A 16,402-nucleotide genomic window follows, 5' to 3' on the forward strand; every position below is an offset into this window, starting at 1 on the left:
GAGTGTATTCAAAAATTAAAAAACTTTTCAAAGCTTCATGGCAATCGTACTATGCCACAAACCTTCGCTGGAGTATATTAAACAACTTCCCAAAGTTTCACGCCAACCGGATAAACGGTGTGGTAATGCATGAATGACACACACACACACAGACAGACAACCATACATTCATTTTTATATATATAGATTTTAATCGCCGTTGAATAAGGAATGTTTCTTTCACACGAAATGTATAAAATTACAGTACTGTATTAGACTTACGGTAGCTAATTTACATACTGTACAGACGATAGTTCGCCTAAACTCTCCGTAGCGTAGCGCTAGACGGCGGAGAGCATATATACATAATTATAATAAAGTTACAATAAATTAAGTTAATATATAATTATATATACAGTACCTAATTTATATATAATTATATGTACAGACGAAACTAAACTCAATTTAACCGCCTAAACTGTGCGTAGCGTGGCGCTAGACGGCGGGAAAGTAGTTCGGCTGCCCGATGACGTTTTACGTAATTATAGGAGTTATTTTACCGTTGTGTACGGATACCGCCACAATTTTTTCGCCGTCTTATAGGAATCGTAACTATAGGAAACAGTTTTATAGGGGGATCTACTGTTCTACGTAGAGATGGCATGCCCAGTCGCTTACGTCGCGGCGTCGTGTATTCGTTCTATAATCCAATATGGCGAAATAATGAAGATGGGACAGTGTCAATGTCAATGACACGCATTTATTATACTAAAACTAGATAACCGAAATCTCCAGTCGAATTTTGATTTTAAAAAGGAGTTAAAATTTAGTTAATAAAATAGATTCAAAGCTTACTTATCTTTAATTAAACGTACATTTTGTAAATAAATGTCAAATTTAAGATTAAAGCGTCAGATAACGTTTAGTTAGTTTATTGCTGAGACTTTACTCAACTCTGAAGTTTATTGCTAATCATTCCTGATAAAAACCGCTCCAAACCGCTGAGATATATTATAAAAAAGGGACAAACAGTTAAAGAAGCAGGCATAATGGTGCCTTATCTATATTAGCAGTTGTGTTAATGTATTTTTGTATTGTATTTATTCACTTATTTATTTTATTTACTTTTCATTGGAGGGCTTGTGTGGTGGAAGAATGCGTATAGGCTCTTTCTACCAATGCTCTAAATGCCGCTATCTTATAAGAAAATGGGTCACAAGATTCAAATGGTATATACGTCGATACCTCTGTAGGCTTTCTATAGACATAAGTTTGTACCGCCCTTTCTTTAATTTCTATGACTATTGCAATAAGTACTTGCACGTTTGTATAAAGGGTTGTTTAGATTAGCAGTGTTATATGTGGAGAAAAGAAAATAAAACCAAATAGTTGTCAAGAGCCCTTTCCTGACTTTTTGGGTACTCAAACAGGAGGTTAAGGGTATCATTAGGAAGTGCAATAATTTTCAATTACACTGTGATATAAAATTTAAGTAATAGCAAAAGCTTAAAAGAAGTAATTTTGTTGAATTATGATAAAAATTTCCGTTTAAAAAATGCTACAACACTAGCTGAAAGTTAAAATTGTGTGTGGCACCACCTATTACAAGATTTTATTAAAAAATGAATTTTATATTATTAATTATTATAAAAAGACAAAAATGGTTTAATTTTGAGGATAGGAAAGAGCTTTTAAAAATATTGTAAATATCAATGACAAGTAAAATTCTTAAGTCCAATCCCAGCTGATATATGATGATAGACCCTTCCTCTATCTTTCCATCCCATTGAGTTCAAAAAAATTTACTCCAAAATTTGTACTTCAAAATTTAATAGCACATATGTCTCTTATATACAGGTTATCATGCCAAATTTTGTTTCTTAATCTTTACATCATTCTGAGATATTAAATGAAATAGATACAACACACACAAATTTGCATGACTACAATACTTTTCTGTGTTATGTTATAATAGCTGGAAAAATAAAAACTAACAAATTTATATCAAGAAGTGCACTGTCGGGAGCAAAATTTATTTTCGTTTTTGCTTATAAGTGCTATATTCTGACTACTTGGAATTATTTTTGTTTTTTCTTTCTTGTTTCAGTAAAATATAGAAATCTTATAAAAGTACATAATTTAATGCAGTGTTTCTCAACCTCTAACGAATCGTTGCCCCCTTCAACATAGTATCGCCCCCTTCAATAAAACCGTTACGTATTATCGCTCCTTCACTACAAAATTCCGATGCCGAGGGACAAGGCTAATGCCAAATTCGTACTGCATTGAATAGACTAGTGTTGTTTGTTTAATTATTGTACGATATAACGAATAAAATATCTAATTATTCTTAATATAATGTTTTACTATATCACCCAGAAAATTGTTTTTCGCCCCCCAAAATATAAACTGTTACCCCCTGAACATGGAAAAACGCCCACATGGGGGCAATATCGCCCCCATTGAGAAACACTGATTTAATGTGACTTTTTCAAAGAAATTTCTACTATTCTGTTTAGTGTATGTTGTTGTATATTTTATTTATATTAATTTGTTATAATTGTAAACAATTTAAAACTGTATAAAATGTATCATTAATTTGTTAAAAATAGTGAAGAAAAAATTAAACAGAATCAGTATACATTAAGTAGAGTTAGGATTAGCATAGATTCAGAAGTAAATTTTTTCTACAGTTTAACACAAAAATTATAATTCTTAAATGAAAATGTTAAAGTCTAAAGAAATTGTCTTAATTAGTATGATTAAGGGGGACAATCTACTATAAAAATTTTCTCATTTGGCACTCTAATAATTTACAACAGAATGACAAGATCTCTGATTGCTTGCAACCATCAGATCAGAGCTTATTGGTCTTAGTCAACTTTTTACACTATACTAGGGTTGCTAACTGACCTTCGTTGAATTATATTGTCCTCCCATCCTCTTTTTATCAATAATGTCCACATGTCCACCTTTTGAGTACAGTTTTAATTTTTTGTTTTTGTTTAATTTTATTTATCGTCTCTTAAATATTATCAGCAGATGACATTCTGCTGTTCTGTATTTTAAAGTGATAGCTTTGTTTTTATCACTTGCTAAAGTAATGGAAAGAGAAAGACACTACTATTAATCAGAGTCGGTCAAGCAAATAAAATTTAGAGACCCAATTAGAATGACATGATAGAACGTTTGATTATAATTGTAACATTGAGTTTAAAATCCTATTTATTATATATTCAATGTTTTATAATTAATAGACAAGATGGAAAGTGTTGAGATTTAACAAAATAAATCTCTAAATTTAAAGTAATGCAAATAAAACAAATAATATCAACAACCAAATATAACTATAAATAAAATTTGTATACTACTTTATACTGTATTATTACGATATTAATTTATTAAAATTTGTCTAAAATGGAACTAGATGAGAATTTTTCATTTTGACAGATTTCTGTTTTATAGATTATTTTGTTCATTAATGCAAAAGTTGAAAATGTTAAAAATGAAAAAATATTCATATTTAGGTGCTTAGTATTGGAAGCAACTTCCAGATATTTGGAATATGGAACAAGTGGTTATATTACTATCTACTTATAAAGTTAATAATTATTAAATAAATAAATACTTGGTTACTGAAACCAATTTTTTTTTATAATTATTAAATTTGGAATAATTTAGTATTAGATAAATTGGAATGACTTGACACAGACTGAACTTGCAAGTCATGTGTAACGTATGACTGCATTGTCTGTCATGCTGTTTAAATACATTTATTAACAAAACTAAGTTATGCACTCAAATAGAATTATCTGATTACTGCAAAACTTGATATATGGCTGTGTTTCAGGCAGGTAAGTAAATTATTATGGTTGTGGTTCAATTATGTGCCAAGTAATGCCACCATAGTGTCTTAAAATTGCTACCCAGTATCCTATAAAAATGCTTACAGAGGCTTACTCTGTTTGGAATTTTTATTTGTTGTTTGGTGGTCTTTTAATGCCTTGCATGCCTGTATGATTCAATCAAACACAATATCCATAGCTGACATAGTTTGAGAAGGACTGCATCATTAGACTGAGAGAAGCAGGATGGTCATTATTGCCAGTAGGGATTGTATACCGGTTTACCGATTTACCGGTTAACCGATAAATTGACAAAAAAACATTCGGTAAACTTACCGGTAAATTTCAAAAATTTACCGGTAATTCGGTAAATGAAAAATCCATACTAGAAATTTCTATGTAGAAAATATTGTGTTTATAGATATTTAAATAGGCTAAAGGGACATTGGAAAAAAACAGGTAAGTGTAAGCAACAATATATCTCATTATTAATTTTATGTGAGATAGTTTTTGTTTAATTTTAATTTAATGACCATTCTTCCAACAAGTGTTGAATCAGAAAGGGTATTCTCGGGATCTGGATTATTTTGTACAAAAATTAGATCAAAATTAGGAGATAAGACTATAAATAATTTAAGTTTCTTGAGAAGTTAATTTTAAAAAATGGTAATCAATAAAATGGTATTAAGTACTATATATTATTTCTGTTGTCTTTTTATAGATTTTCTGTATTATTTTATTTCTGTTTATTTTTATATTTATTATTATAGTTTGTTTAGAATAACACTTTAATTTTTATATTTTTTATATTTGATATCTTTGAAATAAAAATGTGAAATGGAAATCATAATGAATTATATTTTTTATCACCTTAATTTTATTTTTCAAGAAAAAAATTTACCGGTAATTTATTGGTAAACCGGTATTTTAATTTTCATTTACCGAATTACCGGTAAATGAAAAAGTCGGTAAATTTACAATCCCTAGTGCATGCTATTTGATATCTTTGAAATAAAAATGTGAAATGGAAATCATAATGAATTATATTTTTTATCACCTTAATTTTATTTTTCAAGAAAAAAATTTACTGGTAATTTACCGGTAAACCGGTATTTTAATTTCCATTTACCGAATTACCGGTAAATGAAAAAGTCGGTAAATTTACAATCCCTAGTATTATTATTCCAGTTTCCTGTTTCATTTTAAAATATAACATATAAAACGAAAAAAAAATGTCCCGTCTACTAGTAATGTTCGAAACTTCAAAAACTCTGAATTTATTTTAAAAAAATTACAAATTATATTTAATAAAAATAATTTTTCTCTTATTTTTCTTTCAAACTGTTTATAAAAATTCAATATTCGGAGTTTATTACGATCAAATATCTCTAGTTTAAACCGCAATTTAATTGCGGTTTGAGCTAGACATATCGAGACTATTAAAACNTAATTTCCATTTACCGAATTACCGGTAAATGAAAAAGTCGGTAAATTTACAATCCCTAATTGCCAGGTTTCTCTCCATCTGAGTTTTCTGACCTGACTGTGAGAAAGTGTTAGGACAGTAGATACATGAGGGCATGCATACATTGCAGGTAGGCTCCGGATATCTCAGGTAGACCACCGGAAGAGTTGATCATTGATTGTGAGATAAACACAAACAGCTGCAATGGTGTCTTTTATATGCTATATAGAGACTGGTAAAAGCCTTGCTACAGAACCCTGTCCATTTTTTACTTTGGCAGGCAACTAGCAGATGAAAATTTGCATGCATGGTAACCTGCCATTAGCACCTCAGCATCATTGCCTTTGTTTGTAATTATGCCATGTTAAAGAAGCTTAGATTACTACAACTAGCAGAATGTTATGTTATCTTAGTGATGAATTTCAGAGACAGTCATTGTATTGGAGTGTAGAGGACCACTGGTAAGTGTTTCAATTCCACTTTTACTGTTGACAACACACTTCCCCAATTCTGCTGGTATGCTGGTCTGTGAGCAATCTCTCAATGTCAATCAGTCATTCCTAGTTCTGGTGTAAGGAACATTGATGGCATAGCAGTATATTAATTAACCCTTTTGCAATCATTTGTCAATATATTGTCAAGTAGTTAATTAATCTGAGAATTTATGATTCTTATAAAACATTCCATTCATAGATGGCACTACATTACTGTAGGTTATTCTGTACACTTGTTTCACATATTTAATACCAAATGGCATTTTTTTATTTTATTTTATTTTAAAGAAATCTTATGTATTTGTATATTGCCTTTCGTGGCAAGGTTGCAAACAGCCATTTTCCAGAAATGTCTGTCACGTTGCTACACTTCCTTTGCCTGTTTGGTCTCCAGGTAGTTGCCCATTGAGCAGTTGTGGGATCTGCCCTTAGTGCAATATTATTATTCTTTTCAATATGTGTATTATATATCGTTTCTTCAAATGTTATATATACATTCTAAATTAATGTATAATCCTATAAACTAGATAATTTATAAAAATACTAAATGTTTTACATATTATCTAGTTATAATATTGAATTATGTAGTAATTTACATGGGATTATAGACATCATAAACTCACTCCACAACTTAATATTTGAGTATGTTGTTAAATTTTTTATTTTATTAATTGAATAATAGTTTAGTTATAGAATATTTTTTATAAGCTGTTAAAATAATTAAATAAATTACTAATAAGAAATTATGAAGTTAATAATAATGAAAATAATTGTAGAATGCTATTTTCTAATATTTAACTGCATTTTTGAAAATTTAGTTCGATAAACAATGAAACAGAAGTCATTTACTCTAGGCTTAGTATGAGTAGCGATGAAGGTTTCGAAGCAGAAGAAGACGAATCTCTTTTAGAACCGCATTATCTAACAGGGAAAAGACATAGTAGAACGTATAAGTTTTTTTGCTGTTTTTGTAATTGTGTACACTATATATTTTCAATGTAAGTAAGAGTTCATTTTATGCTAATTATTAATTTTAAAATTTACAAAAATTTGATAAAATATTGAAAGATATACTGTTACAAAATATTTTGTATTATATAGCCAAATCTGATTAATTCTAATCCATCACTCTTGTTGAAATTTGTATTTAAATTAATACAGGATCTTCTGAAAAGAATGTTACCATTTTAAATTACTGTAATTATGTTAATTATTATCCAATAATGTCATAATCTACATTAAAACATCAGAAAATTGCTCAACTTTCAAATTTGCCCATCACAATTTCTTAATGTGTCCACCTCATGTTACATGTTACATATCCAATTCATACTCAAATTCTTCCTATGCTTGCTATGGCATATCCGTCTTCACTCTCTCCCTGGCAGTCACAATTCTATATATCCTGCAGATTACTCATGTTGCACAATGATAAGTGATTTCAATTTTGCAAACTAACACATAATGCATTCTCTGTCATGGAAATGCTATTTTTACTTATGGCACTTCCTAGAGGTAGTAGACAGCAAGACATTTGAATGAATATGGGAGATGAAACATACAGTTACTCTGTTGATTGGTATATGTCACATACTTCTTGGATAATAATTAACATTATTACAGTAATTTAGAATGATAGTATTCATTTTGAAAGATCTTAAAATAATCAAACACCTTGGTATTTCCAGCAACGAAGTATTTAATAAAAAATATAAAAACGTTTTCGACTATTTTTAATAGTCTTCTTCAGTTAAAACAAAAACGAACGTAAAATAAAATGCAAGCAATACAACAGTTTAAAAATTTGAAATTAATTACAACAAAATAAGAATAAAATAAAACGTAAAAACAAAATAAAATTACAATAAAATATTCAGAAAATTAATTGCCATGGTAAAAAGATTTCCATGCGCAGGATAAAATTCCGAGGATCAAAGGAATTTTTCGGAATAATAATAGGTAGATAGCTAGGTTTTTGATAAATATCTGTCCAAATTTCACCATATTTACAAGTGATAGATAGATCTAGAAAATTTACGCTAATGTCACTTTTGCTTGTACACCTAATTTGTTATACTTCGTTTTAAATGTATCAGGTCAGTCCATAAGTTCATGCATATTTTATGACCTTGAGAAAAATCGTGTTTTGCTGTTAAAATTGTCAGTCTAATGCAATACTTTTTACACTGAAGTGTTAAATTAGATCTCATTCATATAATACTGTTCAGAATTGGGAACATTTCACTTGTTTATTTTCTTTAAAATGGAAGTAACAGACGAATATAAGAGATATGTTTTATACTTTTTATTTTTAAGTGATGAGAATGCTACAAATGCAGCCAAAAAATTAAATACTGTTCATAATCAAACTGTAATTAGTGTAAGGACTGCGCAGAAGTGGTTTGAAAGATTTAGAAATAATGATTTTAGTGTGGAGGATAAGGCTCGTACTGGAAGACCCGTTGACTTTGATGATGATGCTCTCTCTGCACTAGTTGAAGCAGAACCATCTTTAACAGTTGATGAAATTGCGGAACGTTTAAATTCATCCCATGGAACTGTTCATAGACATCTACAACAAATCGGAAAAGTTTCAAAGCTAGGAAAATGGATACCACATGAACTGTCAATAGCTAACTGACAACAACGTCAACTGCTCAACTCAAAAGCTTCAACTGGGAAATTTTACCTCATCCACCATATTTGCCAGATATTGCTCCCAGTGATTATCATCTTTTTCGGAGTTTGCAGAATTTTTTAAAAGGAAAAACTTTTGAGGATGAGAACAATGTAAAAAAGGCTATTTCTGAATATTTTGATTCAAAACCGAAATCATTTTACAAAGACGGAATTAAAAAGCTACCATCAAGATGGCAAGAAATTGTACAAAATAATGGTGAATACATTATAGATTGAAATAAAATTTAATTAAAATTTTTTGTTGCTTTTTTTGTAGATAAAAATACGCATGAACTTATGGACTGACCTGATAGCTTGCACACCTAATTTGTTATACTTTAAAAACAAACTACTCACCACACCTCAATAATAATCACATACACTGAACCAAATTTACGGTGTGGTACGATAAACGACGAAAAATAACGAAAAACAAACGTTTTCGAACCCCTTCTGGGCTCTTCATCAGGTTCCTACAGTTTTAGCTCGTAAATTCGAATAACGAAAGTCGTTAAAATAAGTACGATCTTCAGTTCGAATCGTTCTTTCAAAATTATACGACGCGCATGCGTGCCGAGTCTGCCTACTCGGATATAACGGGCGGCTAAATCGTGTTGTGAATCAACTCTTGCCAGGCCATCGACAAAAGCATCTCCTCTTTAAAATTTATGCACGTAGTATCGATAGAGGCTTTAAAGATGTGCATCGCCTCTAACCATTTGAGATGATCATTGGGAGGCGCGCCGAGGAGGAGATTGGCCCGAGTAAAGTCGGCAACTATTTCCGGGTCCGTTACGTATGTTGTGAGGGCCGTGTTGGTTCTCCCGTGACGAATATCTGCCTGATGTTCTTGCATTCTGATGCCTACGGACCTTTTAGTAGAGCCTATATATACTAAATCCCTATTGAATCTGTTGTCTCTCAAAGGGACACTATAGACTCCGGATCTTCTGCTGGGGGTTAGGAGGGTCCTTCCCATTACTTAAGATGTTAAAAATGGTGGGACACCTCCTGTACGCAATACTTATTTGGCGCTTCCTGGCGATCTTAGCATATATAGATCTTAGATATGGGTTATATGTGACGGGGATCTCAGAAGAGCCTTCACACATTCTTCTAACATCCAGGCTCGAGATAGGGAGCTAGCGTCTATACAGCGGGTGGCCGCAGAACACGGGTATAACAAAGTTATACGTAGGATGGTACAGAATTATAGCCGGATATATGCTGACAGCGCTCGGCTTATGGACCAACACAATGATAACCAACTGGAAGACATAGAACGGATCCCCGTCACATATAACCCATATCTAAGATCTATATATGCTAAGATCGCCAGGAAGCGCCAAATAAGTATTGCGTACAGGAGGTGTCCCACCATTTTTAACATCTTAAGTAATGGGAAGGACCCTCCTAACCCCAGCAGAAGATCCGGAGTCTATAGTGTCCCTTTGAGAGACAACAGATTCAATAGGGATTTAGTATATATAGGCTCTACTAAAAGGTCCGTAGGCATCAGAATGCAAGAACATCAGGCAGATATTCGTCACGGGAGAACCAACACGGCCCTCACAACATACGTAACGGACCCGGAAATAGTTGCCGACTTTACTCGGGCCAATCTCCTCCTCGGCGCGCCTCCCAATGATCATCTCAAATGGTTAGAGGCGATGCACATCTTTAAAGCCTCTATCGATACTACGTGCATAAATTTTAAAGAGGAGATGCTTTTGTCGATGGCCTGGCAAGAGTTGATTCACAACACGATTTAGCCGCCTGTTATATCCGAGTAGGCAGACTCGGCACGCATGCGCGTCGTATAATTTTGAAAGAACGATTCGAACTGAAGATCGTACTTATTTTAACGACTTTCGTTATTCGAATTTACGAGCTAAAACTGTAGGAACCTGATGAAGAGCCCAGAAGGGGTTCGAAAACGTTTGTTTTTCGTTATTTTTCGTCGTTTATCGTACCACACCGTAAATTTGGTTTAGTGTATGTGATTGTTATACTTCATTTTTTGTATTTGAAGGGAACACGTATTTACAAGAAAGAGGAGTTCCAGTGGGGACCTGTTATCCCCATTATTACGTGAACTAGTATTACGACGATTAGAAAGTAATGTACTGCTTGTCTTTATAAACGACATACTTGTATATGCAAGATATGTTGAGGATGTTTTCATCATTTGGAGGAATAGTGATAGCGCTCAATGTTTCCTTAACAAAATTAATAACAACCCATATGGTTTGACTTTATCAATGGAACAAAAAAGTTGCTCAAAATACCAAGGTGTTTGATTATTTTAAGACATTTATATTCCAGTAAGTTATTTTATTTTATTTTGAAGGATCCTCTGTATTAAAAAATATAGTCAATTCAAATACTTTTAGTATGAAATTGGATAATTTGAAGCTTGTATATTTCATATTTTGAGAATGAAACTCAAAAAACAAGAGTAGCATATAGTATACTATAGCATATACTATATGCTGTATGGTCAACTGACTGTGTAGAATACATGTATTTTGGGAATTTTTCAAAATGCATGTGTTCTATAAACTCTTTTGGTATGGTAGAAATTGTGTGTTTCACAATTTTAGTGATATTAGTGTTTAGATAGTGCGTTGTTAGGCTATTTTTTTTAAAATAATATCTAAGTAGAGTTTGGCAAATCTCAGCTCAGCTATTTAGAAATAATCTTGATGAGCAAACTAAGGATTGAGCTATGAATTTGGAATGGAGCTGAGCTGGGGTGTGTTGCAACAAAGCCCATTATTAAAATTAAATTGCATCTGTACTAACAGTATGTCAGATATGTTTTCATTTATCTGTTAATGTTATTAAAATGAGAGCATTCAAATAAAATTATTTGAGCATTAAGCAATTGAACTATAAACAAGGTTTAGGTTAAGAGAATTATTAAAAGTAACATAAGGTAATATTTTAAAATGATATAAATAACACAAGTACTTCTAGCAAAACATGTACAGCATAGTACAGCCCCAATAATTTAAAATGAACAAAAACTGAGGCTATCTAGAATTACAAAAACTTTGAATATGGACTGGAACTGAGCTAGATGTGAGCTGATCTGCAATTTTGGACTTCATCTGACAGCTGATACCAACCATCAAACTTTTGAGCTTCAACTCTGCCCATTTGGTAGAACTGTATGTGTAAGCATAGAATGTACATGAGTTTATATTTAGTTTTTAAAGTTAAAGCAATTACAGGAATGGAAAAGAAATTAAAGGGGAAATATGAAATTACTAAGCAAAAGGAAATATCAACAAACCCTAGAAACTTGCAGAAAACTAGTTTGGTTTTCGAAAACTGATAATTTGAACTTTATTGGAATTTCCTTCAAGTTTGAATTAAAAAAGACTTGACTATAGTTTTTCAGTCAGTTATAATTTTTGTAATGAAAATATGTGGAATGATCAAAAAATAACTTTACAAGATCCACAGTTTAAAAACAAAAGTATTGTTGAGTGTAACTTTAATGTATGTAGTGAAGACTCAGATTAGCAACATTGAATGATGCAAGAGTGCAAGACAGTTGTGATGTAGCATTTCCAAATGATAACAATAGAAAAATAGTCTTGCAAAGAAGTTCATCAATTTTTGATGGCCAAAAGGTTTCATCTGCTGAAATCCTTTATCAGTGTATCAAAATGTATGGGGACGGTATTCTGTCAGATATCACAGAACAATGTCAGATTTGCAAGTGGGTGTGACAAAAGCCACAATGGGTGTCTGCTAGACAATGTAAGTCAATGCTGTAAGAATTGACGAACTGATCCAGGACAACAGCTACATCACTTTGAGATAATTATGATTTATTTTGGTCTGGTATATGAAACTGTAAAAAATGTGTTTATGATGACTTATAGTACCATAAGATCTTTACAAGGTGAATCCCATGTTCATCTATATCTGACAGTAAAGTATATTGATTGATGGCATGTCTCAATTTCTTATAACATTATAGGTAAGGGGATGACTTTATCTGATGAATGATTGTAGCCAACACGACATAAACTAAAGCCACAAGGACAGGAATTTTTTCAGGATGGGAACAAGTTTGTTATGTGTTTCAATAAAGGCCCAAACAGGCTTGAGTGATTTTCTTGAGAAATAGCATATTGATTGCAGATAAATCCTACATGTTTTAATTTCTGCACTAAAAGTATTTGTTTGTATTACCAGTGTTGTAAAGTTATATTCTGATCATTCAAGGTAAATAATTTTCTTACTAACAAGATGTTAAATTTATTTCTTATGAAATATTTTAGATTACTTATGAGATTAATGTTAAAATTTAGTGATTAAAAAGTCTTACGTAATTAAGCTGATAAAGTTATTAAATTTTTATGGTTTTATTTCTTTTATCTATTATCTACAGATGAAAGCACAATGTGTAATGATGTGTATATAATAACATTTTATATGTCATTTCAAATTGTTTATGAAAAATTGAAAGGCAAGACACAAATTAAAAAAAAATTCGAAATCAAACTATAAGAAATCTTTAAAATGTCAAATAAGACTATTTTTTTAAAAACATGAGTAGTTAATGAAGAAATTGACTTTGTTAATGTGCAAATATCTGTGATATCAATGTCCATTTTGTAATATCACCAAAGATTATGAATACAAAAATAAAACTAAAAAGAAAGGTTTCCATGATAGCAGATGAATTTTATGTCTGTTCCATGAATGTCCAGAGTGAAGATGAAAACCTTTCTCTCCTCTATCCCCCAGAACAAGCCATTCCTTTCCCTTCATTTCTCCGAATTCCTGATGAGCACAGATGTGGAGTTAACGGGGAAGGGTTCTTACGAGTAGCAGGTTTTAAACTCTGCTTACACATTTATATACAGTGGTACCTCAGGATACGAAATTAATCCGTTCCGACACTGAGATCATATCATGAAAATGTTGTAAGGTGAATCATTTTTCCCCATACGATTACATGTAAAACCAAATAATTTGTTCCAACACGAAAAACACACTCAAATTTAAGCTAAGTAATACATTAAAAAAAACTATAGTAAGGAAAACACTGAAAAATGCATTTTGTAGTTGTAAATGTATAAATAATCATAATAGAATAATAATTGATAAAAAAAAATGTAATTTTATTTGCACTTTACCTTTGAGGATAGACGACGGTGGAGGTTTTAATTTGGTGGAGGAAGAGAGAGAGAAGGGAAATGATANAATGCATTTTGTAGTTGTAAATGTATAAATAATCATAATAGAATAATAATTGATAAAAAAAAATGTAATTTTATTTGCACTTTACCTTTGAGGATAGACGACGGTGGAGGTTTTAATTTGGTGGAGGAAGAGAGAGAGAAGGGAAATGATACTAAAACTTAACACATAAAAAAAATGTAACAATAACTTAAAAATAACTTAGAAAAGATAAAAAAAATTAGTGTTGTTTTATTTTTAATTTATATTCACTGCTTTTTGCTTTCTTTCCTTCACATCTACCAGCACTTTCACTGGATAGAGGTCACTTGGTAAAATATCTATCCAAAGAGGTTTGGCTTTGCCTACTGTTTAAAATGTTTCTAAAATGACTTAGGCAAATGTCATTACTCCAAGCAGCAATATGGCCAGTGTGAACTTTTTCGGGATATTTCTTTTCAATAAAATCAGTNCACTGGATAGAGGTCACTTGGTAAAATATCTATCCAAAGAGGTTTGGCTTTGCCTACTGTTTAAAATGTTTCTAAAATGACTTAGGCAAATGTCATTACTCCAAGCAGCAATATGGCCAGTGTGAACTTTTTCGGGATATTTCTTTTCAATAAAATCAGTCACTTATAATACCTCAAGATTTCCTTTATCAAGCGAGATCCTTCCACGACGAAGCAAACACGTGGACTGAGACCAACGAACAGAAGTGAATAAAAAATGGCGCTGTGAACTAATGTAATGTCGTATGGTGAATTTTTGTTTGTATCGTGGAGCAAAAATATGTTCGAATTTCATGTCGTATCCTGAAAATTTTGTATGCTGGGGCATTCGTATCCTGAGGTACCACTGTAAAAGAAATGTAGAAAAATGCAGGGTTCGTGAAAAGTTTGACCTTCTTAAGACTATTTTTATTACTGTAAAAATTATTACCTGATTATGTATTTGGATTAAAAATGGTATGTAATGGTGGAAAATTATTATTACAACTAATAATCAGTGCAAAGTATATTCCTGTTGACCCATTGATGCACTGAAGAATTCTCCTGGAGAAACTTCTTATGAAACTAGATTTAAAATTTTATATCTATGAAGTATTAAAATGTAAGATTATAGTTTTAAAGATTATCTTAAAATCATACCATGCCAAGTATTTTTTTTAATTTTGATTTATTTGTGTATTATTATATAAAAACTATTACTTAAAAAAATTAATTATGTTTAAGGTGTTGTAACTCGGTGTCCAGTTGGTGGTGTAGGTGTGGCACCACCGAATATAGGGCGAGAACAGTATTTATTGGGAGAATGTCAAATGAAAGTTTTCCGCCAAATATAATAAAGAACCAAAAATATAATGTTATTACATTCATTCCACTAGTAAGTAGACTTTTAAAATTAATTAATTAATTAATTATTTTTTTCCTTAAATTACTGAAAATTTATGTTTCTAGGTCTTGTTTCATCAATTCAAATTTTTCCTCAATTTATATTTTCTTTTAATGGCGATATCTCAGTTTATTCCTGAAATCAGAATCGGATATTTATATACATATTGGGGACCATTGGTAAATATGTTCTTTATAATTTATTTTTTGTAAAAATGTTATTTTTAAGTACAGTAATACCTCGACTTACGCGAACCCGGAGTTACGCGATTTTCAAATCGCGTCGATTCGTCTTTTGTTTGAGCACTAAGCAACTCTTGATTACTCAATCCCCCCACACTATTGTTCGGCTTACAAGTTCAGACATGTCACGCGGAATCGACACATAGCCACAATTTATTTTGTGTTATTTATTTCTGTGTTTGTTATATCTATGGAGACTTGAGAGACTCTATGTGATGATTTCTTGTAACCATGAACGAATCAAAAGACAAGATAAGATTAACGAAAACATTTATTAGCTTACATACATCCGACTTGGGTTTTACACAAATTGCGAAATTATACCCCGACTTACGTGGTTATCACTCAGTCCCACCTATTGCGTAAGTTTGGGGTATCACTGTATACTGTTTACTCCTTTGTTTTTGCTTTGGTAAAGAAAAATCAAACTAAAATACAATGTTCTATGCATGTGATCACTAGCACAGATTTAGAGTTCTATTATATTTAAATTTTGTTCTATGTGTAATTCTGTAAACCCAACAAGGAATGTTATATATGGTTAGAAACATTCATTCTTCTAATAAATTAATTTTTACTTGCTGGATTGTTGGTTTTTTGAGTGTTCTTGTAGTAATTTCATCCATGTTTTTAGTGTAACTTTTATTCATAGAATGCTGAAAACATCAAAATTAAATAGTTCTATTCTCTAAATATTTTTGGATTTATATTTGTTGTCAAACCTTTAAAATAAATATTAAAAAAATAGAAAATTGTTGTTAATTTAACATATAATTTGATAACATTAATACAGCATTACAGTAGAGCGTCGTTTATCCGAATCAATTGGGGACTGGCGTTGTTCGGATAACTTATTTTTCGGATAACCAATTATGTACGGAAAAATATATTAATTTATCCCGTGTTGAAATTTTTCTCTATTGCGTGTCGCTTTGCGTTAAATTTTTGTCGATGTTAAGCCTAATGAAGACTATTGTCTTGTTAAAAATTATTTTTTTATTTTGTACGAACAAAATAAATATATTGAAAAATATAAAAACAATAAAAAATTATACTTCAGAAGTTAATTTAGTATCAAAAACGTAAAATATTTGAGTAGCC

The 16,402-nt window shown here is 31.2% G+C and overlaps 1 protein-coding gene across 2 annotated transcripts in view; it reads left to right on the forward strand.

Annotated features, from left to right (window-relative positions):
• The window catches only part of LOC111629446 (probable phospholipid-transporting ATPase IIA), a 139,931-nt gene that overhangs the window by 32,714 nt on the left and 90,815 nt on the right, over positions 1 to 16,402 (forward strand). The window contains exons 2-4 of one of the 2 annotated variants that reach the window (XM_023373349.1): positions 6,638 to 6,781; positions 14,900 to 15,050; positions 15,125 to 15,238. In XM_023373349.1, coding sequence (XP_023229117.1) covers positions 6,638 to 6,781; positions 14,900 to 15,050; positions 15,125 to 15,238 — 409 coding nt within the window. Of the gene's footprint in view, positions 1 to 6,601; positions 6,782 to 14,899; positions 15,051 to 15,124; positions 15,239 to 16,402 lie in introns of both variants that reach the window. The other variant, XM_023373348.1, reaches the window with a different exon arrangement.

The sequence above is a fragment of the Centruroides sculpturatus genome, unplaced genomic scaffold, assembly GCF_000671375.1.
Source record: "Centruroides sculpturatus isolate CEXI.00-Female unplaced genomic scaffold, Cexi_2.0 scaffold85, whole genome shotgun sequence".
Lineage (NCBI taxonomy): Eukaryota > Metazoa > Arthropoda > Arachnida > Scorpiones > Buthidae > Centruroides > Centruroides sculpturatus.